This window comes from Parasteatoda tepidariorum, chromosome 2, assembly GCF_982258835.1.
Source record: "Parasteatoda tepidariorum strain Cologne lab strain chromosome 2, Ptep-v5.0, whole genome shotgun sequence".
In the NCBI taxonomy this organism is placed as follows: Eukaryota; Metazoa; Arthropoda; class Arachnida; order Araneae; family Theridiidae; genus Parasteatoda; species Parasteatoda tepidariorum.
The window spans coordinates 24,025,455-24,052,068 of record NC_141756.1 but is presented as its reverse complement, the minus strand read 5'-3'; the positions used below and the strand labels follow the sequence as shown (position 1 = coordinate 24,052,068).

The following is a 26,614-nucleotide window of genomic DNA, read 5'->3' as shown; positions in this document are numbered from 1 at the left end:
ACAGCAAAACATTATTTATTTTCATTTTTTTTTTAAATTCAATTAAATGAATTCACAGAGGACACTGTAATTGACTATGCACTTTAAAAATTCGCATGCGTCAATCGTCTTTTAAGACAATTTATTAAGCTAAATTTTTATGCTACCAGGGACAACGTAAGGACTTTTTTCAACGTAAAAGCGCGGCTGCAGGTGTGAGGTAACCTGATAGCAAGGTGCGTGGTAACCTGATAACCTGCTAACATGGAGGGGTTGAAGTAATAATCCAAATTTTTTTCTTTTCTTTCAACAGCAAAAAAAAAAGTGCAATTCTTTTGAAAAAAAGGGTAATAGGAACGGTTTATGTCAAAAAAAGGGAGCGTTACTTTGATCCAACTGCACTGATTAAATTCACGTGGTCTTTATCTCTTAATATAAAATAGATATTTTATTTTTATGAATAAATATTATCGTTGCCATCTTCTTTTCATTATATAAGATCTATATTGTGTGAAATTTGATAGAAATGTAATTTTTAGATTTTATAAAAGGTATGATTTAAAAATGAATATTATATGAAATAAATTTATTATTTTTGAGGTCGACGTAGCAATTTTTTTTGATAAAAAAATAGTATAATATCAAGTTATATGAGGGAAGGAACATATCATAATTTTTTAACTATCTTTTACTTTTAATTTTCCCGTAATCATAAATAGTCATAATAAGGAACGTGAATTTAGAAAGTCAGAAATGCAATTCTGGTAGAAAACGAAGAATATTTTAGGACATGCGTTTTAGCAAGGCAGCACTTCATCAGGGGACACACTGCCTGCCAACACGCATGAACATGAAGCAACATCTAGTACGATTCACATTTTCGGAACATTTTTAAAATGTTACATAATTAAATAAACCTTAATGAAAATATTCTCTTAAGAGCATTAATGTCTAAAGTAAAATTATGGTCAAATAATATTGCATTCAATTTACTTGATAAAAAAAATATAAGAGAAAAATAAATTCATTTTTTAAAATCGACTCACTTGTTTTATTGTTAGTTTAATAAAGTTTCCTTAGATTGGATATTGATCGTTCTCTGGTTCAATTCAAAATTACGATGTGTGTCTCAATGAATGAATGTACAAACGGGGTCGCCTTGTAAAACGAGCTGTGGAGTGTCTGTGTGACTGTAGTCGTGTTCTTGGCCATGGATAGAGCCACTGGAAAACAACAAATACACCCTCCCTCTGCTTTAAATTCTCTTGGTTTCCCATGCAAACTTGCTGGCATCGCAATTAGGCAATAGAAACAACATAAACTTTCCTAACATATAAGCCTATTTTAAAATTATTAATTATTTATTTATACCATGTAATCAAAGGTGAAGAAATAACCTAATTATGATTGATGGTGGAGAATACATTGTTATTGTTGTTGTAGTTAATTTACGTCGCACTAGAGACACACAATGGGCTATTAGAAACGGTTCGAGCATCCCTGAGGATGATCCGAAGACAAGCCATCACAATTTTGATGCACTGCAGAGGGGATGGCACCCCTGCTTCGGTAGCCCAACGACCTGCACGCAACTTCGAGCACTTTACGTTAGAACAGTTTAACGAGGACCAATTCCACACACCCTCGGTTCCTACGCAGACTGATCCAAGTGGTCACCCACCAACACACTGGCTGCAGCCAGTGATGCTTGACTTCGGTGATCTGCTGGGAACCGTGTCTTAACGGTCAATCCACTGCGGGACAAATACATTGTTAAATAAAATAAAAAGGTAAACTGGGTAGTGCTTAAATATGTAAATTTTAATTTCTCCAACAACAGTGTTGCGCAGTTAGATATACTTTAACATTATTTGCCGCCAAATTTGTAATTTGATCGCGATGTTGTTGTTATTCAAACTTGAAGATGCTATCTTCGCAATTTAGCCAAAATTTGTTTTAGCTTTAACTTTTTTTGGTGAGTGGGTAAAATAAAATTCTTGGTGGGCTAAGGATTCCGTACAATGAGCTAACGTTCTTTGGCAAATTCCAAACTTATGGTTTTTATGTCGAAAATTGGGTAAAACTTGTTTTGGCTTTAACTTTTTTGGTGTGTGGGCAGACAAAAATTTTAGGTGAACAAATGAGGGCTAACGATTTCCTATAATAATCTAATGATGCGAAACAAAATTCAAACTTGTGGTTGTCATTTGCACGATAGGGCCAAAATTTGTTTTCAGCCATAAAGAAAATAAATTTTGTTGATGAATAGGCTATCAACAATTTTTTGGAGTGCTAACGTGGGCTAACGATTTTTTATAATGACCTAAAAATTGGAGGCAGAATTCAAACTTGTGGTTACCATCATCATAATTTTGCCAAAATTTGTTTTGGCCATATTATTTTTCCTGGTGGGTAAGTTAAAAATAATTTTTGGTGGGCTATTGATTTCCTACAATGGGCTACATTTGTAGGTGAAATTCAAACTTTTAATTTTTAGATCAAAAATTGTCTAAAACTTGTTTTGACCAAAATATTTCTTTTGGTTGGCAGATTAACGAAACTTTTTCAACGGGTTAACGATTTCCTAAAATGGGCTAACATGTGGAGGCAAAATTCAATCTTGTGGTCTTCAGCTTCAAACACTTGAAATATCCGGTTGTAGAATGACTCAATATGCAAACGAAATTAATTTTTATATTTATTTTCCCTACAATGCATTCTTTAGGTTTTTAATATTATAAATTTTAAAAACAAATTTCATTTTCTCTCTAATTAAATTCTTTATAATTGCTACTATTCTATTCAATAAAATTTATGTTTGTTTCTGGCTTCATTTTTATCAAGATTACAAAAAAAGTTGTTGTTCTTGTTGCTTCTAATGACACTTAACCTATCCAAGCTTGCCAGTCACTGTCTTGCGATTTAAGTTCGAAAAGTGCCCTTTAGTTTGACAAGAGAGCCCGGAAGCGTGAAAGTACGTCTTGGCTCAGAATCCCACTGATAGATGGCAGCAGCTCTCATTCGTGAAGCCACTTCTTAGACATGGATATGAAGAGGAAGAAAATGTTCTCCAGATCTCTGTATCCATAGTACATAGTGAGCAGGTATATTATATATACTGGGTGGGTCTTTGTGGAGTCGAGAATTGAATCCCGGCCCCTCCAGACCGGAGTCAGCCGGTTATAAAATAATGAAGTGTACAGGAATAAAAGGATTTTTGTGCAGATGCGAATGCTGTCGCCAGACGAAGGATATACAACCAGCTTTTTAGCAAGGCAACAATCCCCGATCTAAACTGCCCAAGAAACCTCTCCTCTACAATAGCTAGGCTACGTACTGGACATTTCAAGGGCATGAAGATCTCACGCACCCATATAAAATTCTATTCCGTCTGCAAGTACTGTCCTCATCTGCAACTAACTCCAGACCATGTTTTTGACTGCCAGGACATTATCGTCTCCCTCTTTCAACTTGGAGCACCTCCCATCGAAATTCTCCATGGCCATCGGGCTCCAGAACTTGAAAACCTTGTTATCAAGACTTTTGGAGGACTCTAATCTTTGCACTAGCATAGACACGACAACAACAACAACAACTGAAGAAAAACTAAAATATGGCGATGAAAAATTGCAAATATATTAATTAATTTTCAAGAGCTATTCAATTTACTTTAATAGTTTACTCCTAATATTTAAAGTGCTTAGTTATTAACCCATACTAGAAAACCTATACATAGTGTTTTTCTTATTTTAACTGTAAAACTAACTTAATTTTCGATCCCTTAGGTATACGGTGATTTGCGCGCATGCGTGGTGAAGCTCAATTAGCGTTAACGCTAGGCTTAAGGGAAACCATAGCCCTGTGCAGAATCTCATTATTATCACCGAAAAACAATTCTAGATATGTCCATAGTAGCACCACAAGCATATGCCCTAGCTACTCTGATGAACTCTTGAATTGCGTAAAAGCCTTATAATTTAATTTTAAAAAGTGCAAATGAAAAGTGTCTATGAAATTAATTTAACAAGCATGTTCGTATTAAACATATTAATCAGTGTTAAAAGCATATTCATTAATTATATAACATCTACTATCATATAAAAAACGAATACAAATAACTTCGTATAAATTAGAAAGCAAATTAAAAAATAAATTTTTCCCCGTCGGAAATCTTTGGTTTATAATTTGCTATTTAACAATAAAGTATGTCGTCACGCAACTGCATATGAAAATGTAAACTAGTTTAGTAAATCTGACAATTTTTTTAGAGATTTTGACAGATAAGAAATAAAATTATTTTAGGTGTTCACATTGGCCTTATGTTCATGCTTTAAAGATAATTAGAGAAGATGATATTTTAAATTTCGAAGTCAGGCACGAAAACCTACTTTCGCTGAAAAGTATTTTTTTTTTTTTGCCAATGAATTCGGATTTTTTAGGGCTCTCAGAATATTGCAGTAGGTTAAATTTTGGAGATAATGATAATTTTAACATATTTAAGTAAGGTCTATAGTATAACGGTATAAGGGAAAAACTACGTGACTCAATGTTAGATTCGATACGAAGTTAATCAAATCGCATATAGAAAGTGTAATAGAAAGTAAATAGGTGAAATGAAAGGGAGAATGATGAATAAGTGGATGGATAAATGACTGAAGAGGTGTATGAACAAGTGAATGAGTGACTTATATGAAAAGATATGAGTAAAAAATAATGAAATAATAAAATAAATGAATAATATAAATGAATAAGTGTATTAAAACGGATGAATGAGTGAATAAATTAATGAGGGAGAAGATGTTAGAACAAATGAATGAATCAACTAATACGGCATTAAGTGCATGAATGAACAAGGTGATGGAAAAATTTACGATGATGAATGAAAAAATTAATGAATAACTGAATGAAAAAATAAATGATCAGTGGGTGAATGAATGGACATAGGAAAATAAAGCTGATCTATAAATAGCCGAATCAGCTAATTATTTGGTGAATCAATAAGGGTCATTGAGATTGTCATTGTCATTTACTGTCACAGTCATTGTTATTTATAAAAATGTAATAAATTGATGCAGTAATAAACTAAAATTACATAAAGTATCCTTTTTAAAATAAGATCAAAAGTTATTTTTAAAATTCAAAAACCATTTTTAAAGCAGAAAAAGCTGTATTTACAAACAAAAATTTATACTTTTAATACAGATATATCTTTTTAAATAAAAGTCTCACAACTATCATAAATTAGTGTAAAGCTTATTTGCTGAAAGTATTTTCGTCTTTTAGAAAATATATCGTAAATATTCATATGGTAATGGAAAACAAATGTTAAGATAAATATAATTTAAAAGTAGAGAATATTCAGAGTAAATATTTTTTTCTCACAGAAAGGCAGTAGAAGAAGAAAAAACTCGGATGAACGGAAATAAAAAAAATATTCTTTCTAATAAAATACGCATTTTGAGCTACATATTTTACTTAAAGTAATTTAAGCAGTGTATTTATTTTGTGTACCAGTTGAGTAAGGGAAATTAATTTTGGATTTCGAGGAAGAAAGAATTTTTTGGAAATATTTTTTTTCTCGGAGAAGAATTTTTTATGCTATAAGGAGTTTTCATAAGATGTTGAAGATAAGCTGGTTATTAGAGCTAGATGAGACTCATTTCAGCTTGAAGATCAAACTTTTTCTTTAATAAAAAATATTTTTAATGTTCGAAAATATGCATTTAGTTTCTTTCTAGTATAACCAATTATTAAGTGGGGCGTATAATTAAAAGATATCTACATATTAAAATTTTTTATGGAATGTTTTTAAAAAATAGTATGCGTAAAAAAATGACTACTTTTTTTAGTCGATTTTTATCTCTTTTTGATTAATCTGTCTTACTGACGCGAAAAGAAGAGAGGCCCATTTTCTTCTTCACAAACAAAAAAGGTCTATGTGTGTATATATATATATATATATATATATATATATATATATATATATATATATATATATATATATATATATATATATATACATATATATATTTTCTGCTGTTGCAGTATAGATTGAATATAGTAAAAGAAAAAAGTCTTACCTATTTTTTTTTTAAAGTGACGTTTCTTTTTTTAATTAAATGTGAAAATTATCTTTCTAATGTTGCTTATCAGATTGGAAAGAAAATGTACTTTTTCTTACGATATAGTTGCAATAATTTTTTTCTGAAACAATAGGTCAGATTTAATTTTCGAACAATTAAACAAAAAAAGAGTAGTCAAGCAATTTAAAAGTCGGAATTAGAATTTTGCTATAATTTGATTAACTATTTATTCATAATATGAAATGTAACAAAATATTGGAATACAAATTAAAGAAATATGTTTGAAAAGTACGTTTATAAAATTTAAAGCAGGTACAACTCAATATATCAGTGCAATCTCTTGTGTCATACATAAATTTAAACAATGTTAGTGTGCAAAATAACAGTAAATTTCAAGCATATAAACAAGGTAAAATTACTAATATTTTCAAACTATCTATGTCTGTTATCTTAATACTGAATTATGACCTAGGCTTTCATGTCTAGTTATTTCAATTAACTCGAATTTTTTGCTTAGTATAATGATTCGAAATTTACGACAAATTTAACTAATTAGCAAATTTAAACTTCTTATATTTTCAGGCATTCTGGCTGTTGAGTTTGCATGGCTTATAATTGGTGTTATCTGGTTAGCGAGACATTACGAATCCTGCCCAGTTGGTGCTGCTAAAAGTGCTGTTTTAGGTAATTTTTATTTCGTCAATTTGATCTCTTTTTTTTTTCTTTCAGTATCAAATAATTTTTGAATTAAGCTGAGTGAAAAATTCTGAGGAATCTAAAGATTTTCTTTAGATGGAATTTTAGTTAGTTGAACGAAAGTTAGTTTATTCTAGTTCAACTTTAGATAGAAGTTTAAGGTTAAGACATTAACGTATGCTTAGTGTTCTTTATTACTCGTACATTGAAAAGCATGAAAATTTTCCTTAAAAAATAATTAGCATTTTTTTTTAGTTGATATGCTTTATCTTCGTATCGATTTCGTATTGGGATGCTCTTGAAATTATTGTACTGATATATTTTGAATAGGTTTGTCGTCGGCCTTCTGAGCATAAGTCTGCGGGTTCGATCCCCGGCACAGACACCGGATTTTCGGAAAAACAGAAAGTCCTCAGCGGATTTTCGGATGCAGAAAATTCTCAGCGGCCATGTCGTATGATTGTGCGGCATGTAAAAGATCCCTGGAGTGCCTTATTGGCTCTTGGTGGTAAAATTAAAATTTCTAGTAATTTCCAAGTAAAATTAAAATTTCTAGTGCACTTTAGCATCCAAATGGAGTCTCGGTGCTGCCATCTGGTGTGGCAGAAACTAGACGTCCAAATTAACATGGCCAACGGCATCTCACCCATTGTGGTGGTCCTGAAAGAGTGGATATCACTTCTGGAGAACGCACTAGGTCTGCTCATCGGGAAGACTGATTGTGCAGCTCATAGGAATTATATATATATATATATATATATATATATATATATATATATATATATATATATATTGAATATACAATATAAGAAAGCACTCTAGTTTACGGATGTATACATATGAGCTGACGACGAGATTATATCTTTTTTCTGGCTTTTTATTATTTTTTTTAAATTTTTAAAATTTTTTTAAATAAATTTGTCATTTTCGGTTCCTTTTCTTCTTCTTCTTAAAAAAATGTCTTTCTTTTGACTTATGCGTTTTTAGTAAATGGGATGAATTTGGTTATTGGTAAAAGTCAAATTAGACAACCTCGATTTGGTCAACTTAGACAAATGGTTAACTTGCCAAGTTTCTCGGTATTCGAATTGTAAATTCAGAAAAAAGTTTTTTATCCTTCCAAATTTTCATCAAAGTAATTCTGTTTAATATTTTTTTGATATTTCGTTTCCCTTACGAATAATTTTTTAGCCATTTACAGAATATGCTATTTTAAATGGGGTTTAGCAGTTCTTATTCACATTTACTTAGATAATGCGTGGATAAAAAAATCATGCTGACAAAATAACGCTTGGATAAATTTTTCACGTTATCTGTACCTCTTATAGGTTTAAACAATTTCAAGCTTAAAATTCTCGTATGCTGAAGAGTATAATTTAGTCTTTACCTTATCTTTGCATTATTTTACATATATATAACATTTGCGAGTTCCTTTATTCTTCTACATGACATTTTATGCTCTTGATATTTTGATCGGGTATTGCTTGCAAGCATAGGTATGGCGCAATAAACCTAAACGAATTTGCTAATAAAAGAACCATGATAAAATTATTGAATTTAGATTCCAACCTTTTCAGAGAATACTAGCTTTTAAGCTAACTAAGTAAATGTATGGATCTTCTATCAGGTGTTCCAAAAATTACTCATGATTTAAAAAACAATATATTAACAGGAAATATGAGGAATTAAAATGTGTAATTTGTTACGTCCAACGTACAAAGCTAATTACTATAAAAAAAATCAAAATTAGCTTTAATAATCGGTCTCATATTCATTTTGACTAATTCTATTGTTTTTTCTTTTAATTTGATATTATTTTTTCTACTTCTGAGTAACGACTATTTTACACCGTTCCTCGCTAACATTTAATCTCAAATAGCCATTTCTGCTCTGGAATTACTATGCAAATCAAAAGCTTCTCTCAAGTTTGGATCTGGTAGATGTAAGCGACCACAAACTCTATTAACTAGCAAAGAAATATCTACTAATCAACAAAATATAACATGAAAAATCATTAACACAATGGCTCACAACAATTGTAATGATTCTATTGATTTTTTAAATCATTAACTATTTGTATGCTGTTTGGTCTGAATCAAAATAATGATTTTAATTGAATATCGTTATTTGCCAATTAAAAAAAATCCACTGAACCAACACCAGTGCGTTTACTTCTTCCACAAGACTAAAATAATTTGATCTAATCAAATTATTCAGCCAGTAAACAATACCAAGTAATAAAAAATAATTAATAAAACTTGAAAACATTCCACAACTTTTAAAAGAGTATTTTTTTAAATTGTTCTTCTTTAGCACTGTCAGCTATAAATGAGAATTAATAGACAATGGCCCTAAAAACAAATGAGAATACTCCTTCTCAGTGACGTCAAAGAATGAAAATAGAAAAATAAAAGTTAATTTTAAGCGGTTTAAAATATCCGCCAATTCTTGGCAGGAAGCCCTTGTTTACTAACTGTATTCGTGTCCGTCAGACACTTCATCTTTTTACTCCTGAATAATTCAATACAGGAAACGCTGGCCAGGAAAGAAAAACAACAATTCTTGAACTTACTTCGCCATCCCGTTTGAAGAGAATCCTGTAAGTAAACTAAATAAACTTTACTTTAAAATTTTGGTTTCTGGGTTAGTGCTGATGTTTAATTAAATATTCACTAAACGTAATTTCTTCAGTTTTCTAAAGGAATAAATAATGGATTTGATTTAGATGGTTGCTCAGTAATTATCTGTACCATTGTTAAAATCAAAACTAATAGTTATTTGTAAGTTATATTGTTCGAATAGAATATTAAAAAAAGAATTAATAATTTATACCATTGTGCGTGCTAGTTCCGGAACAAATTATCAACTTTACTTTATTATGCAATAACGACTGAAAGATTTGCTTACACGTGTTAGTTTTTTTATGGGTTTCTTCATTTACATTTGCGTGTCTTCTAGAGCAACTTCAGGTAGTTCCGTTGATTATTTCATATTTTCATGCTTTGCATAATTTATATTTTACATGTCTTCAAGTTACATATTTTTATGTGTGTCTTCAAGTATAACTTCAGGTAATTCCATTCACACATCATAAATTTATACGTTGTTTCATTTATCTTTTCGAATCTTAACATAACTTCATGCGTTTCGATTTACTATTCATGTTATGTGTCACTTCGTTTATTTTATGCGTTTATCCATTTGTTACTTCAAGTACTTTTTCAATGTTCCTTCATATCTCCCTAGTATTGCTTCATGGCTTTCATGATATTTTTAAACTTCAAATATTTGACACGTGTTAGTACTGATTTCAGTTCACACAAATAAAACTTTATGCGCCACTGTAGCATAGACAAGTGAATGAACTTAGCTATCATATATTTCTCAGAAGTTATAAGAGTGTAAATTAATCAGATCATTCTCATTGACTTTGAAATGAACCGTACTTTTAAACTAAAATATGCTAATACAGTGCTCAAAAAAGAAGAAGAAAAATCACTGAGCTACTTCCTACTTATAACTTTTGAACTAATGTTCGGATCTTCACATACTAGGACTCAATGATTCGAGAAGCTAACCTCAAAAAAAGATGCTAATTAATTAGTGCAGAGGATATTTTAAGTTGCGAAATCAGACATAAAACGTACTTTCGCTATATTCGCCCCTATATTTTATCAAGAAAAGGTTTGTTTATTCATAAACAAACCTTTTCTTGATAAAATATAGGGGGTAGCTAAAATTTTAGAAATATGGTCCAAATAGTTTGATCAAAAGAACTGTTCAAGATTTGAACCCCTTAATTTTACTTTTTGCTTATTTTGCCATATCCCGAAAATTTTTTGAGTGATTTACATATTTTTGCATACAATTATTCGTTGATTCGTAAATTCGTTGATCTAAACATCATTTCGAGCAAGAAATAATTTTTAATAATTATTATTTTTTATTATTATTTTATTTATTAACAGTTAGAAAAGTTTTGAATTGAATGGCTTACAAATTTTAACATCATTTTAGAAAGTGTTAGTTTGTATGCAAAATACAAAATTTGTTTGAAATCAGTTGAATAGATTTTTACGAAGTCAAATTTTAAACGTATGACTTCTTTAAATTTGATTTCTCAGAAACTATTCGAACGATTTCGTTAATGTTCTGTATTTTCTCTTAAAAAGGTAAAAAAGGTACGTCAAAAAATAGCATGTTTATTCAGAGAAAGTACATTTTCCTGTCTAATTTCGTAACTTAAAATATCACCTGAAATAATAATTAGTTCAGGTGTTAATTGAACTAATTAACATATTTGAAGTCACCTTCTCTAATCATTAAGATAAGACTCTAGTAGGTAAACATCCGATCATTAGATTAAAAGCTATTCAGGGTAGTTCTTTTTTTTGCGCTCTGGGCAATAAAGCGTATTAGGGTAACATAACAAGTATGATACGCTAATTGATGCTTTTTCAACAACGCAACTTGTCGTTTATATTTATACATTTATCACTTTATAAAAGGCTGTCTTCTTTAAATAAAAAGTGTGAATTTCTTGTTTGCTTTTATTATCTTAAACTGAAATAAGCTTAATAATTTTTATTATTTTGTAAGTAATATTTAATATGTAAGTACTTTAAGTATACTTCAAATATTGCTATCAAAGCATCGAAAATTGTTATTTTCTTCATATTTTAAACTGAAAAAGCATTAATGTAACCCATACAGAAAAACAAGAGCACATTATCTTTTCTGAGCTGACAATCAAAGAAAAAAAGACATCTTCTTTATAAAACGAATTATTTTTTTATGAAACACATATTTTATTAAAACAGGCTGGGAGTCCTAGACAATTAGCTTTCATCTTAAAAACATCATTGCTGTGAATATTGGGCAATGGCACTTAACTTTAAAAAGCATCAAAGCAGGGAATACTTCACAATTACTCTTTACCTTAAAAATCAACTTTGAAAGAAATACTGGGCAATGACTGGTTACCTTAAAAAAACATCACTGTTGAAAATACTGGGCAATAGTTACTTATTTTAAAAAAAGCATCGAGGTAGGGAATATTGGGCAAATTTATTTTTACCTTAAGAACATCTTTATAAGAAATACCGGATAACTATCCACACAGCCCTTATCGAATAGCAATTCCCTTTAATATGGTTACTATTAATGAAACATGTAAATTATTAAAAAAAATTGTGCCTTTTTTATTAATGTAAACCAAAGCGAAAATAAACCAACGTTTTGCTCCAAGAAATTTCTAATATGTAGGTATCAATAAATGATAATCATACCAATTAAAAGTATAAAATAAATAATTTTTCATGTTTTGTCCGTTATTCGTCTCACACTGTATACAAAGTCTAGGCAATGTGCAGAATGTTTAATCATTTCAATATTTTCCGGTCCATTTTACGCATTGTAGAGAATACCAGATTTTTAACTTCGCCAGTAAAATCTATTTTATAACCACCCTTTTAATCTTTATGATTCTTTGCATGATGATAATTTTTCAGGTATTGTCATATGCAACTGGTGTGTCCTATTGAGTGTCCTGGTGACCACCTGGTGTGCATTCGACTCTGCCGGAAGATCCTGGGTTAAAATGAAACGCTTTAAAATCAGTGATAAGCCACTGCCCCCACACCACAGAATATCGGGACGACACAGGAACTGGAGACACAGGTTAGACCTTATTCTCTGATGGATTCTAATAGTTTTAGACAATATAAAATTCATTCTGCATTAATGATTTAAGTGAACTAGCATAACTGTTCATTTCTTTTTGTTTGTTTCGTTTTGATATCTGATGATTTGCAGGGTTGGCAACTGGCTTAAATTGTATGGATTAACTTCCAAAATTTAAGTCTACTTACTGATTAAAGTTGCAACCTTTTGTTTATGAAGTTCAGGATAAGGGAAACATGCCTTGAAATGATTAACTTACTATATGAGCATTACTTATACTGTCCTGCACTGCTGCTTACGATTGCATTGCTTTGCCTATTACAATTATAAAGAAAGAATATAATAGGAAAGGAAATAGCAATCAGATTTAATATATTCCCATTTTACATATATAGCTATATATATTATGATTAAAGCCCGGAATTTCAGGCAATAAAAAATGCAAAAATAGGCAGGCAAAAAGGCATTTAAAAAGCTTGAAATAGGCACTTAAAATTGGAGCAAAATGGTAGTTGGTAATGCCTAAAAGCCCATATAGGTATCCAAGGTATAAAAAAAGTTGCTAGAAGTATCCGGTATACCTACATATTCATTTCACTCGACTGTCGTAGCAATAGTACAAAAGAAGTGGACATAATTGCACAAAAAAACCCTCAACTGCGTAGGTGCGAAATAAAAATTGAAAACTCGTACTTACAATAATATTGTATGCAGATTTATTCTGATGATTGGTTGTTGTTGCACATCACAACTAGATTCTTTTTCAAATTTTCGAAAGAGAAATTTTGTCTCCTGTCAGTCAATATAGTTTTAAACAAAGAGAAGGATCTTTCTACTTCGACAGAAGTTATGGGCGCGTACCTAAAACAACTTGCCATGGTAGGAGATATGGTAAGTTCATCTGTAGTATCACCAGAAAGTACTTTTGCGATGTCCTTGATGCATTCAAAGTCTGTATTTGCAGAGATGACGTTTTCACATTTCTTCCTTATTATGTCACCAGATGGTCCAGGCCCAGACATTAGTTCTTCAATGGTATTGTCGAAAATCTTTAGTGACTCGGACAAAGACATATTTCTTTTTTCCATGTGTTCAATAGCTCCAGGGAGCTTCTCAAAATAAGTTGAAATAAAAGTCAGTTCATTTTTAATTTTAGAACTGCTAAGCAGATTTTTACTTTTTCTTACGGATATTGCCTCTTCATCCGAAAAGCTGGTACGGTCTCGAGTAACTTCCTCAAAATTTGTGCAGTAGTATGAGACTGCTGAAATCCATGTTCCCCATCTCGTAAGGATCGGTTTAGGAGGTAATTGAATGTCTGGTGCAATTTCTTTGAACACTTGAACTCTTGAAGGGGCTTTCACAAATACTTTTTTCACACTAGAAACAAGCGAGTCTACCTCAGGATAGAGACCTCTTACTTCCTCTGCTATCCAGTGCAATGCATGAGCAAGGCACGTTAGATGGATCATATTAGGAAATAAAACTTTTAAGGCATTTCCAGCTTTTTTCATGTAGGAGGCTGCATCTGTAAGAAATAATAGCACTCTTTCATGCTCAGTACCATTTGGCCAAAGTAAAGCCAGTGCATTAGTGAACAACTGTGCAATTGTAATACTGTTAGTCTTTTGCAACTGTTCAGATGTCAACAAAAAGATTTTATGTTTTTCAAATGGGTCCATAACACCAACAATAACATTCGCAACATATCGTCCAGTTACATCTGTCGTTTCATCTATAGATAGCCATATGTTTTTCGTTCCGATTTCATTTTGAATAGTTTTAAGAACTTCGGTATAACAGTCATCTAAATAAGTTTTCCTTAAAGTTGATTCACAGGGCACACTTTGATTCGTATATTTTTGCAAAAAAGCTCGTATACTTTTATTTTCAAGTTTCAACAGCGGAATGCCGGCATCTACAAATGATCTGCATAAATCCATTGCAAATTCCGATTTGCGAGAAGATAATTGAAAACAGGTGGAAATCAGAGTCGATGTTTTCCCATCTTTTTTATCTTTTGCTGTTTTATGCTTAGATGTCTCCAAGTGCTGAGATATAAAATACCTCTTCTCAAAATTTACTGACTTCTCGCATGCCTTACAAAACAGAATGCTCCCATCAGTAGAAAACACATCCGACCCAAATTCTTTCACAAAACTGTCCAGTTTTTTTTGCTTGTGCAGGCTTTTACTTTAGGCATTTTAGAAATAACTAGTATACTAGAAAACTTTTTCGTGTTCCTGCTACAATGTGCTCAACCAGCTTGGTGAATTCGTTTTGTAGATAAGAGAGCATACGAGTTATTCGATGGTGTAGGCTATATGGGCCGTAAGTAAGAATAAATTCTATTGACTGTAAGTAAAAATAACTCCAATCTTTTCACTCCCTTTCTCTCTCTCCTTGCAAAGCGCATCGGGCGAAGGTGGCGCCACGTTTTCTGATGCCACGACGAAGGTGACGCCACGAAGAGACGGAGAGAAAATATTAATAAGACAAAAGGAATAAAGTCCTAATTTCTATAAATGCATTACAATACGTTGGATGACAGTCAACCATTTCTGTACTTCAAAATTTCTTCATTTTGCTTTTATGCTCGGTCAAAAGCACAAAAAGCTTTGCAGAAAAATTTTAAATTAGACAGAAATAGGCATTTATGAACAAAAGGAACGAAAAAGGCATTTTCAGAAGAAAACGTTTAAAAAAGGCTGAAAAGGGCATTTATGGCATTTTGCCTGAACTTCCGGGCACTAATTATGATACAATTATAGCAAAGCATATTCTAAAATGAAAAGTTTACAATGTTTCGCATTATTGTACATTATTGAGACCGAACTGCATAGCAGATTAAGACTGTACTGCTTTGCCTGTTAAGTTCAGTTTCAGGTAAGCACGGTCAAACTTTGTTCCTTTACGATGTTCTTACATTGCTGATAGTGATCAACAATACTGATGAAAATGCTACTGCATTGCTTTAAAAACACAGTTTTAGAGGAAATGCACTCTGTACTTATCAAATTACAGTGCTCTGCATTATTGATACTGACCAGTGATGCTAATTACCACTACACTGCTTTGCCTTTTAATAACATTTTATTAAAACACAATCTAAATTAATTACTTTTCAATGTTTTGCATTACTGAACTGCAATACTGATTGTCTTGTCTGTCTGCACTGTCTCGTTTATTAAGTGCAATTTTAGAGAAGCACAAACCGAAGTGAATAATTTACTATGTCTTCCATTTAATTTCGAGCAACTAACATGTATGCAAGATATATTTTACAGACTTTACCTCTTAACTTTCGAACTGTGATATCTAACTTTAATGAAAATAAAAGATCGACATAATGTTTTTTCATATGTATCGATAATAAGCATATATTTTTGACAAATATATTTTTAGTTGTAAAATTTTTAGCAAAAACCCCAATAAGGGAAATTAATAACCATTGTGGGGAAAGGTAAATAAGATTAGCATTCAGAACATCATGCTTTACCAATTTTCACTTTATCAATCATTTTTATAAAGAATATTGGTTTTTAAGAATAAGCTAATTATTGTAACAAGCTCCAGTTCTCAAGAATATTTTATTCCAGAAAACTTTTTACATAAATCTTTTATTCCTGAAAATTTTTCTTACAAAACTTTTATTCCAGAAAAGCTATGAGGGAGTATCAGGATAGCTGGAACAAACGATGCCGTCTTTTATTCTGTTGTATAGGGCATTCAGACCAACAAAGAGTAAGTTATTTTAAATAAACTTGAACGGCAAATTGTTTGAAGATACAGCAATGTTATCAAAGAAAATTGTTTGCAATTCTCAAATTTTAAATTGCAAGCTTTGTGCTTAAATAAATCAATGAAAGAAATCTTCGCATAAAAAGTATCTATCATCGCGCTTTCAATAGACTACTTTGAGAGATACTACTACTTACTGGTCTAAAAAAGAAAAAAAACTACCAAAGAATTTTTAATCAAGAATAACTATTTCTCTTAGAAGTAAAAAAGCTGTTAATAAGTGCGAAATTGAAAAATTATTGTTTGGAAGATTTTATCTTTAACGCAGAAAAAGACACCAATGCTTCTTGCTGCATTTCATATTATTAAAATGCTAAATATAATATTTTTCATTCATTTTGACCTAAATTGATACAAATTAATAAAATTTATGAAAAATAGGCTTAATAAAAATTCTGAGTGAAAAGGTTAATGACTCACCGTTTTCAAATATCTCCAAAGAGATTGATGTCTCAAATATAGTTGACATCAACCATATTATTAGTTTCACGTAATTTATTTCACGTATTATTTAAAATTTAATTTGAAGCCTGCAGATTAACTTTAATACAAAATACAGGCAGGGCCGGATTAACCTATGGGCACACTAGGCACGTGCCTAGGGCCTACGAAATTCAGGGGCCAACGAAAAACGTGGGAGAAAAAAATTTCTTGACAAAAATAATTTAGCTTTAAAAACAACAAGTGTATTTTGCACAAAATTATGAAGATACAAATAAAAATATAATATTTTTCGGTAATAAATTATTTTGCAGAATCTTATGATCTAATATATTACTTTTTTGCGATTTTTGGATTCAACGAAATCTTGTATTATGCTGTCGAATTCCAAACTACGCAAAATGTCGTACTCAATAGATATAAGTGCGAGCGATGCCAAACGATCTTGATTCATTTTTGAACGCCAATAATTTTTTATCACTTTTAATCTAGAGAAAGATCTTTCTCCTTCTGCATTTGATCCAAGAATCGACAAATATATTCTTAATGCAATGTGAACGTTAGGAAAAGTATTCGCAAGTTTATCTTTAATTTGAGCTTTCAACATTTCTTGTGCAGATTTATGTTCATACAAATTTGAAAATAGTAAAAATTCATCTACAAAGTTTTCCTTTAAATCGGATGAGTAAATTTTCACCAAATTTTGCGCTTTTAGTTTAATCTCAGATTCTGAAGAAAAAAAAAATATGCAAGAAAATTTTAGCATATATTTTGAAAAGAGGGGAGGAGTGGGGGAAGGAGGGGAGGGCCAAAAAACGGCTATGCCTAGGGCCTACGAAAAGTATAATCCGGCTCTGAATACAGGTTATTATTTTTAGTGAAAAAAAACTTTTATACATCATCGGTGAGTTTTTAAATCTGGATACAGCCCGAAATACGTGTTTAAAAATGGGCACAGAAGGAAATGCGTGTTAAAAAGATGCGCTCAGCTAGAAACGTATGTTTAAAATATGGACACAGCTCGAAATGTGTGTTTATCAAATGGAAATAGCCAGAAAGATGTATCTAAAAGAGAACGCAGCTAGAAATGCACGTTTACGAAAGTGGGCACAGCTTAAAATGTATGTTTACATGAATGGGTATAGCAAAAAAAATGCTTCTTTTAAATTTTTTACCAAAATTTAACACTTAAACAATAAATTATGTGCTTATTTTTCTTTACCTCCTTAAACACTAATCATTATAGGGCAAAGTCCCAGACTTCGTTGTCGGAGTAACTAGATATATTACACATGTAACTTTTCAGGTGATTTCTTCGTATTCAGAACTTTAAGCGATGAAGCGAAGTTTAAAACTGCAAATTACTATCACTATCATAAATGTATAACAACCGTGGCATCTTTTTAAAAACAACTGTTGGCTCTTAAAGTCTTTAAAAAAAGGACTAATTTAATGTATTGTGCCGAAAGAAGTTAAAGTATTAAACTTCCAATAACACATTAAGGAGTTATTTCGATTTATTATTTTATTCCTTAAAAGAATGACAACACTCATTAAAGAAGTTTGAAAAAATGAAATCAAATGTTATATTCATTTTCTTAAAAAGCTTTGTCAATTTTTTTAAACACGCCTTGTTTAGTTATATCTATTTTGATAAACACGCATTTCGAACTGCGTTCATTTTCGTAAACAGGTATTTTGAGAATTTAAATACTCACTGACGATATAGTTTTATAATCCTTTGAAGAAAATAAGTTTTAAAAAAAGTAGTGAAAGTAGTTACATTGAAACCTACAAATTTATATCCAAGTGAAAAAGAAAAAAAAACGTCATATAAATCTAGCGAATCACAAGTGATAAATATGATAATGAAAACGTCAAATGAAGTTTGAATGCCTGATGAAGTTTGTTGGTATTTTTAACCACCCACTTTCAACCTTCTATGTTTTTTCTGAAAATAAAACAGGTTTTCTATGCATTTAATCTCTTCTTTATCAGTTTTTATTTGTTAAACTTCGGAATTGTTTTTATTTCCTCTAACTAAAATATTCATTTGTGACACCTAATGTGTACACTTTTTTTTTACTTTAAAGTATATATAAAAGTACATATTAAAGACACGCATGACGAAATACTATTTTATCCTTTTTTATTGATTATTGGTCTTTAAATTTACTTTACAAAAATTTTGTTTACTACTTTATTTTAATATACACGTGTTTATTGAAAATGACATGAAGCACAAATACAAAATTTTAAAACATGACCATTGCAGAAAAAGTAGTTTGACTTCCCTTTGCACATTCGAAAAACTACGCAGAACAAACTTAAACTTAATAAAGTTTTGTATTATAACTAATTTAATGCATTCTAAAAATTTTATATTTACTAACTAAACTAATACTTCTTCGTTAAATGAGAAATAAATATACATACTGCATGACTTAGATTATTTGATTTATCCGGTTAACCAACGTGCAATTCTCTAAGCGTTTAAAATTAAAACAAAGGTAATGTTGTATTAATTTATTAACTCCCTCACATCTTCATCAAATTTATGCAAATATACTTTAACATTCCAAACAAGTGAATAAAATTTCACCCCATTTCCGAGTACCTTCATGAATTATTCATGAACTTATTGATTACTTTTGGAGAGTTTAACCATAAAGAAATATATTAATTCAAACTAGATGGAATAATTTCCACTCTAGTGTTGATGTCTTTTACTAAAATATTCCATCAAGCTATGTGGAAAATACGATTGATTTCAAAATCAATATAATTCCATAAAATACATTCAAAGACTGTTGCATAGTTAAAATACTTTTCTAAGTATGAGTGTGAATTGTTTGTTTGGAAATATATTAAAAGAAGTATAAGCTTAGTATATTATTACTAAGCTTTTAATAACTCGAGTTTGTGTCTGTGAGGATAGAATCCTACAATCGAAATTTTCACCACTTTTCGAATAACTAGAGTGCTTAAATCTTATCTGGAGATGAAATGCCTAATAATAATACGGGTTTCATTTGTTTGCTGACCTCTACCGTAAAATAGATCACTTTGTGAGAGCAAAGGTTTCTTTGAGATACTTGTAACAGCTTCTAACAATGTAATTTTTCAAAATGTTTTGTAAAGTTTGCAAAATAAATAAAAAATTATCATTCAATTTTTTTTTTATTTATTTATTTATTTATATATTATTATTTTTTTTTGTTGTTTGGTTTTTGCCAAAGTCATCAAATTCAAGGTGATTACTTTCTGACAAAGAAGAAGAAGAAAATATTTGTTTTAAATTTTCTGCTATTTAGAATAAATTTGATTAAAAATTGCATTCGCTTCAAAAATGTACAAATTGGTATTAACAGTCAACATGTTTCAAAAGCTCATAAACAGATTTGACAGACATGAATGAATGAATTAATTTCACGTCTGGCAAGTCTTGAAATTAGGCACCGGTTTTTCAGCGCTTAAAACACGCCGACTGTTAATACCAAATTGTATATTTTTGAAACGAAAGCAGTTTTGAAGCTTTTAATCAATATATGTCTGCGAAGCATTTTTTTAATGTTGTAAATAAATCTTTATTCTAAATGTTAAATGAATAATCCCAAGAAACTGAAGTGGTAAAATATTACTGTGTATTACTTCTAAGTTTCAAACTTTTAGCTATCTTAGTTTCAAACGTTTTCGAAGCACAAAAAGCAGTACTTATTACCAGATGATAACAAAATATAATTTATTCATAATTAAAATTTCAACCATTTTCCAACTAGCCAGAGTGCTCAAATTTTAACTGCAGCTTTTTGTTTGATGTCAAAACTAGATGTAGAGATTTCTGAATAGTTCGAATGAAATTTATAGCCAATCAAAATTTTGACCAGTTTTCGACGTAAACAAACTAACAGACACAAAACTAAAAAGAGGAAAATAATGAAATGAAAATGTTAGAAATTTTAACATATAGACTAAAACGGTGAAAATAGTTTTTAGCTTGGCCGGAATTGGAAACAGTTAGGGTGCATCACTCAGTTTTAAACTTTTGTCAGCATTGAAAATTCCTCCTACATTTTTCGTTTTACGTCTGACAAAAATACTGTTTTCTCCTTTTTCTTAGTTTACTTACAAAAGTATTTTCTGACATTTTTATTGCATTTTAATACTTTTAATGATAAATTTGAATCAATTTATAACACACATAATGTTACGTAAACTAACTTATAACCGATTTCATTAAACTTCGGAATTTCGATGCTTCTAAAATATTGATCGAAGGGACTAGAGGAATTAATTTTAGATGAGTGTTGTTTTAATATATTAATGCATGGTATTAGCAAGGTTGTAATGAACTTATTTTACGACATGTTTTAACAATTCTTCAAACTAAATTAAATAAAGTTATTTAAAATTTTATTTATTGCTATTTTTTTTCATGTTTTTTATAATTGTAGAAGCTTATTGGATATTTATAAAGAGTTAAAAATTATTTTATAAAGGCTTTTCTTTATTAAAATACTTAATTTTTTTTTAGTATTTGATAATTATTAATTTTCAGTGTGACTTAACATTTATGTTATTGACTCTTCCCGGTAAGGTATAATAATGGAAAATTGTGCATTTAATAATCATTTAATTTTTATTTAAAACTTTTTGGAAAAAAAAATTTTTTTGAAAAAAATTTTGAATTTCGTCATTTTGTTTCAAAAAAATTTTTTAATACTTAATGTATCTAACTTGGTTAATAATAACTTTGACATGGGCACTATATAGACGGCACGGCACAATAAGGACAGATTAATAAATTTCACTTATGCCCGAAGAGGGATTCAAACTTAGTCACAAATCACGTGATTTCATGACGAAATAATTCTCCAAATTAACGAAATACTGCTCAAGGATTGCTGAATCGTTAAAGGTGCGAATTTTATTTCTGAGAGTGCAAGGGCAACGAATTGAAAGGACACCTGGATTTGAAAAATAATCATAATGATAATCATAATAAAATCATAATGATAATAATAATAATAATCAAAAAAATAAGCTGAGGAATACAGAATGAGCGATACAATGAGATGTAATAAATGAGAATTAATTTTACTTGATAACAATATACAGGGTGTAAGAAGAAGTTAGGGTGTTATGCGATCGCGAGAAATGGAATATAGAAACAATCAATATTTTTTTTTAAAGTTCTCCAATGATGCGAAACCCGATCTCCCTCCCCAACCCAAGGGAGTGGTGTTGGGAGCAACATTGATATCTTAATATGTACCACTATTTTTTATTGCAGATTCAGATATTAAGAACAAAAAGTAACCCTATTTGACCTGTTTAAAAGGTGACCGTGATCGTAAAAAATAATAAATAAATAAAATTTCAAATGTTTCAATAATTTTTTTTTCCGAAAAAAGTTTAAGAAAAAATAGATACAAATTTTTGAAAACGATATTTTAAGAAAAACACTATTTTTTTTAAAAAAAATTTGCCTATTTTTATGTTCTTAGTCTAAGTTTCGAGATCGCCGTTTTAGACAGTTTATACCCTGTTTTAATTTTCTCGGTAACAGCGCCATCTGTAAAACAAAATGTATAAATTTTTTATGGGGTAACAAAAAGGGTAACTTTACAAAAAGGGTAACTTTTTTTGGAAAATCTGATTCTGTAATAATTTGATGTTTGGTATCATTGGATACTGTGGGGTTGGAAGATGTTTGGTATCATTGGATAGCCTTAGAGAAATATTGAATGCTTCTATTTTCATTTTACAATTAGATGAGTATTTCTCGGGATAATTGACTGTTTCCAAACTTTTCTTTACCGAGTATAACGATTATCTTTTATCATATTACAGTTCACATCGGATACAGTATTTATCTTTCTAAAATCATTATATTTTTAAAAATTTCCATGTAAATCTCAAGATTTATATCTGATAACAGATTTTCTTTCATTCTTTTTTTTTTTTGTTACTTTTGACAAGAATTCAAGAGCGGGCTTATAAAATAACAATAACGAGAGATACATTTTTCTATAACAATGAATTGATAATAATTATTTAAAGAAAAAAAATTTCAAAAATGCGCTTAAAATAGCAACAACTTCCAAAAAAATTTAAAATACAGAAATGGTCCATTCAGTACATTCTTTTTCAACTCTGCAATTCTTTTTCAGCGAGCACACAACAAAATATTTCAAATCAAAATACGGTAGTAAAAAGTACTAGCTCCCTGGGTGCATTATCAGTAGAAACTATTTTATTGTAAAAACCATTTTTACTGTAAAATTTTACTACATTATTAAATTAAATAAATAACTGAATTAATAAATTATTCTAACTACTATTTCAATGATAAATTTTCATAATATTGATAAATTATTAATATAATAAACTTAATTAATAAATTAATATTTTTTTCATCTAAATTTCAAAAGGTTATATATATTTAACTATCGTGATTCAGGGATTTTAAAGAAAGTACTACTGAAAATATTACGATATATCTGATTTTTTGTTCCGTAACATTTTACAGTGAAGATGAACTTAACGGTAAAATGTTCCGTCATCCTGTGAGCCGACATTTTTTACAATGCAGTTGCTTGGACAGCTTTATTTGTTTTACTACAAGTTTAACAGTTAATTCTTGAACTAATAATCAAATCTTAATTTTTCTTCATCCCCATCCTTGTCCCCTGTACATTTTTTTTACACACTTCAGTTATTATAAGTTTCCAAGTCTTATAGTTTTCGCACAGCAAAATGAAATGTAACGGTAAAATTGAACTTCCAAAAAGGCAGACGACCCTAACGAGTTTTTAATATAGATGAATCCAGAACAATGGTGATCTATATTCGTCATGTGACAGGAAGGGGATGATAAATTTTTTTAATTGTTATTATCACTGATACAATAAAAAGCATGTATACATTTTGGCAGTCATTGTTTACAATGACTGCCAAAATTTTTTAAAACTCAACCGTCTTTAATTTCACTACATTTTTATTTCTTATTCATTTCCGACATCGGATAAAACATGGCAGATTTCACCACTGCTATATTTTTAATAAAGTTTAAGAACACTTATCCGTCATCTGGGAACCAGACCGATTTTTTTATATATATATACCATTTAGCCGTATAATTTCTTACGGAAGAATGGCACGAATTGTTCAAAATTATAACTTTGCCTCGGAAGTGCAGCACTTAAACTGTGGCTATTTTTATTTTTCTTGGCAAAAGAGCTAAGAAAAACACTCTTTATGAAGAATTCCATTCTTAAGGAAAAGCTGAATGCATGTCTCTTCGTATGTAAACAGTTGCAGAAATGTTAAGTACAGTGCAGAAAAAAAAAACGGAGCAGGCTTTTTAGCTTTCGATCTAACTATCGAATCTTCCACGCACTAGGACTCAATCTTAATGATCCAAAGGATCGACCTTAAATATGCTAATTAGTTAGAGTAAGCGATATCTAAAGATACGCTAATATTCCCTAATGCTTGATCTAGGAATCCTCTTGTCTTCTGAGATTGAGTTTAAAATTACAAGGCTAGGGAAATAAACGTTGATAGTCGTAAATCCAAAAATAGATCAACTATTCAACACCGGTTATAAAGCAAAATGAAATAAAATACATTTTTAGAACGTTGCACACCATTTTGACGAACTATCACTGAAATTACTATAGATTAGTCTGAACATGGGGCCTTAATTTCTTATATTTTTTGCAATTTTCATAATTATTTTTGAAAAATTACATCTACCGGAACTCACATTTGAGCCAACGAGAGTGTTCATTTTATGTCAAGCAAAAAGTTTGTCGATTTTATATTACCCTATCATATTATCCACTTCTATCTAGAATCAAAGCCCGTAAAAACATTAATTTCGCATTTCAATAAAGTAAATTTCGTTAACTATATTCGTAGCTGACATTACCAATATAAAGCTAGTTTAGGAACAAAAAAGTAATTTGCTTCAAAAATCATTCATTAGAGTTTCTCTTTGATTTATATATTTATATCATTTTTAAACTGCACCACAGATCACAATATATGATATACAGCATTTATTAATTACATTTCTTGATTATTTAGAACAATTTTGCGGATATAGCCAAGCTTCTGTCTGATTTCTTTCGGGACCTGGATGTTGTTCCATCAGACGTTGTTGCTGGTTTGGTGCTTTTACGAAAACTTCAACGACTGGAAAGACAAAACATTGTTACTAAAGTAAGTTTCAGATTTTGCTTCATATGCTTTTCACCGTTACGATATGAATATTTAATTCTTCATCATAGCGGGCTGACAAACATCAAAATAACATTATAAGAAACCGACGACAAGTACTAAAATCATTCTGCGGAATATAAATTTCTATGGCCTGCTATCGCTGGGTTGTTACCTGTACGAATAACTGAAAACATGTTCTGCCCCAAAACACAGTCACAATTGTATATATATAGTTGGACTTTCATTTGACGAACTTGTTTTCTCTACTTCGCATTTATTTCGAGGAACAGAGAACATTTTGGAAATTTCTTCATAAAATAACTTCCAAATAGCGAAGTAAATTTTCTATTTAACCAACTTTTCTCTTTGAACTTTTCTTTCTTCTATTTAACGAACTTTTCTTTTCTATTTATCGAACTTTTTTTACACGAAAGTGGATCACTTTCCCTATTTCCCAAAATATTTCAGAATATTTCAAACTTGTTAACACATTTTTTTATGGGGAAAATGACCTTGAATTGATTTTCGCAGCCACTTAACTTTTAGAGAAAGCAGTAAAATCCCTTTACCTTTTTGTTTGCATCAAAAATCAATTTACGAGAAAACATAACGGAAATTTCTAAAGCATAAAACTGTGATGTTCGTACTATTCTTAACAGTTTCTCTAAAGCTGGATTCTTAGTCAGAGTGGAGAATTTGGAAAGTGCGGTGGACAAGGATGATATTCCGTTAAAAGAACTTTAAAAAAATGTGTCAACAGCTAAGAGAGAACCACAAAATTAATGATGATGTACTGATTAATAGTTTTATTTTAATTGAATTTCTTTTTATTGATTCTGAAGCTGCAACCATAGAAACAAGAACTGAATCGGATATTTTGGACAGTATACAAAATAGAAACAATACAGCAATAAATTGTAAGGAAGACGAAGAAGATGAAGACAGAAATTATGAAGAAATTACCAAACTTTCCTATCGTGAAATGTTAAAACCATTTGAAACAGTTCGAAACTGGATAATAATTTACAAGATAAAGATGTATCAATTGCTATTTTAATTATGTCTCGTGTTTATGAACTGAAAACCTGTTTTGTGTTGTTAAAGTATTTCAAATGGGGATTTTCTATCTAACGAATTTTCCACATAAGGAACTTTTTATCGGAATTTAGCGACTTCGTATATATATATATATATATATATATATATATATATATATATATATATATATATGGGTCATTCTCACGAAAACTGTCATTTTTCAGTTCATAAAATCCCAAAAAAGTAAAGTGAATAAAAAGCTCTGAAACTTTTTATATTAATAGAAATATGTAATGACATTATAAAGAAAGTATATATCCTTTAAATTATACTTAATATTTAAATTAATTAATTTTTTATATAATTAATTTATAATTAATTAATTTTTTATATAATTAATTTATAATTAATTAATTTTTTATATAATTAATTTATAATTAATTAATTTATAATAATTAATTAATTAATTTAAAAATAAATTAACTAATTTAATAAATTAATTTATTAATTTTTTAATTCATTTTTCAAATTAATTAATAAGTAAATTAATTATTTTCACTATTTAAAAAGTGAGGGAATGACACTAATAGTGAGGGAATGATATTTTATTTTAATACATGTTTTCATCTAAGTTACATCTACCTAAAGTTTGAAAATGATAACAT

The 26,614-nt window shown here is 29.9% G+C and overlaps 1 protein-coding gene across 3 annotated transcripts in view; it reads left to right on the top strand.

Moving 5' to 3' along the window:
* The window catches only part of inaE (inactivation no afterpotential E), a 112,008-nt gene that overhangs the window by 54,314 nt on the left and 31,080 nt on the right, over positions 1-26,614 (top strand). For 2 of the 3 annotated variants that reach the window (XM_016072791.4, XM_016072792.5), the window contains exons 3-6: positions 6,645-6,746; positions 12,269-12,437; positions 16,100-16,184; positions 24,777-24,911. In XM_016072791.4, coding sequence (XP_015928277.1) covers positions 6,645-6,746; positions 12,269-12,437; positions 16,100-16,184; positions 24,777-24,911 — 491 coding nt within the window. Of the gene's footprint in view, positions 1-6,644; positions 6,747-9,223; positions 9,358-12,268; positions 12,438-16,099; positions 16,185-24,776; positions 24,912-26,614 lie in introns of those variants that run through there. The other variant, XM_016072793.4, reaches the window with a different exon arrangement.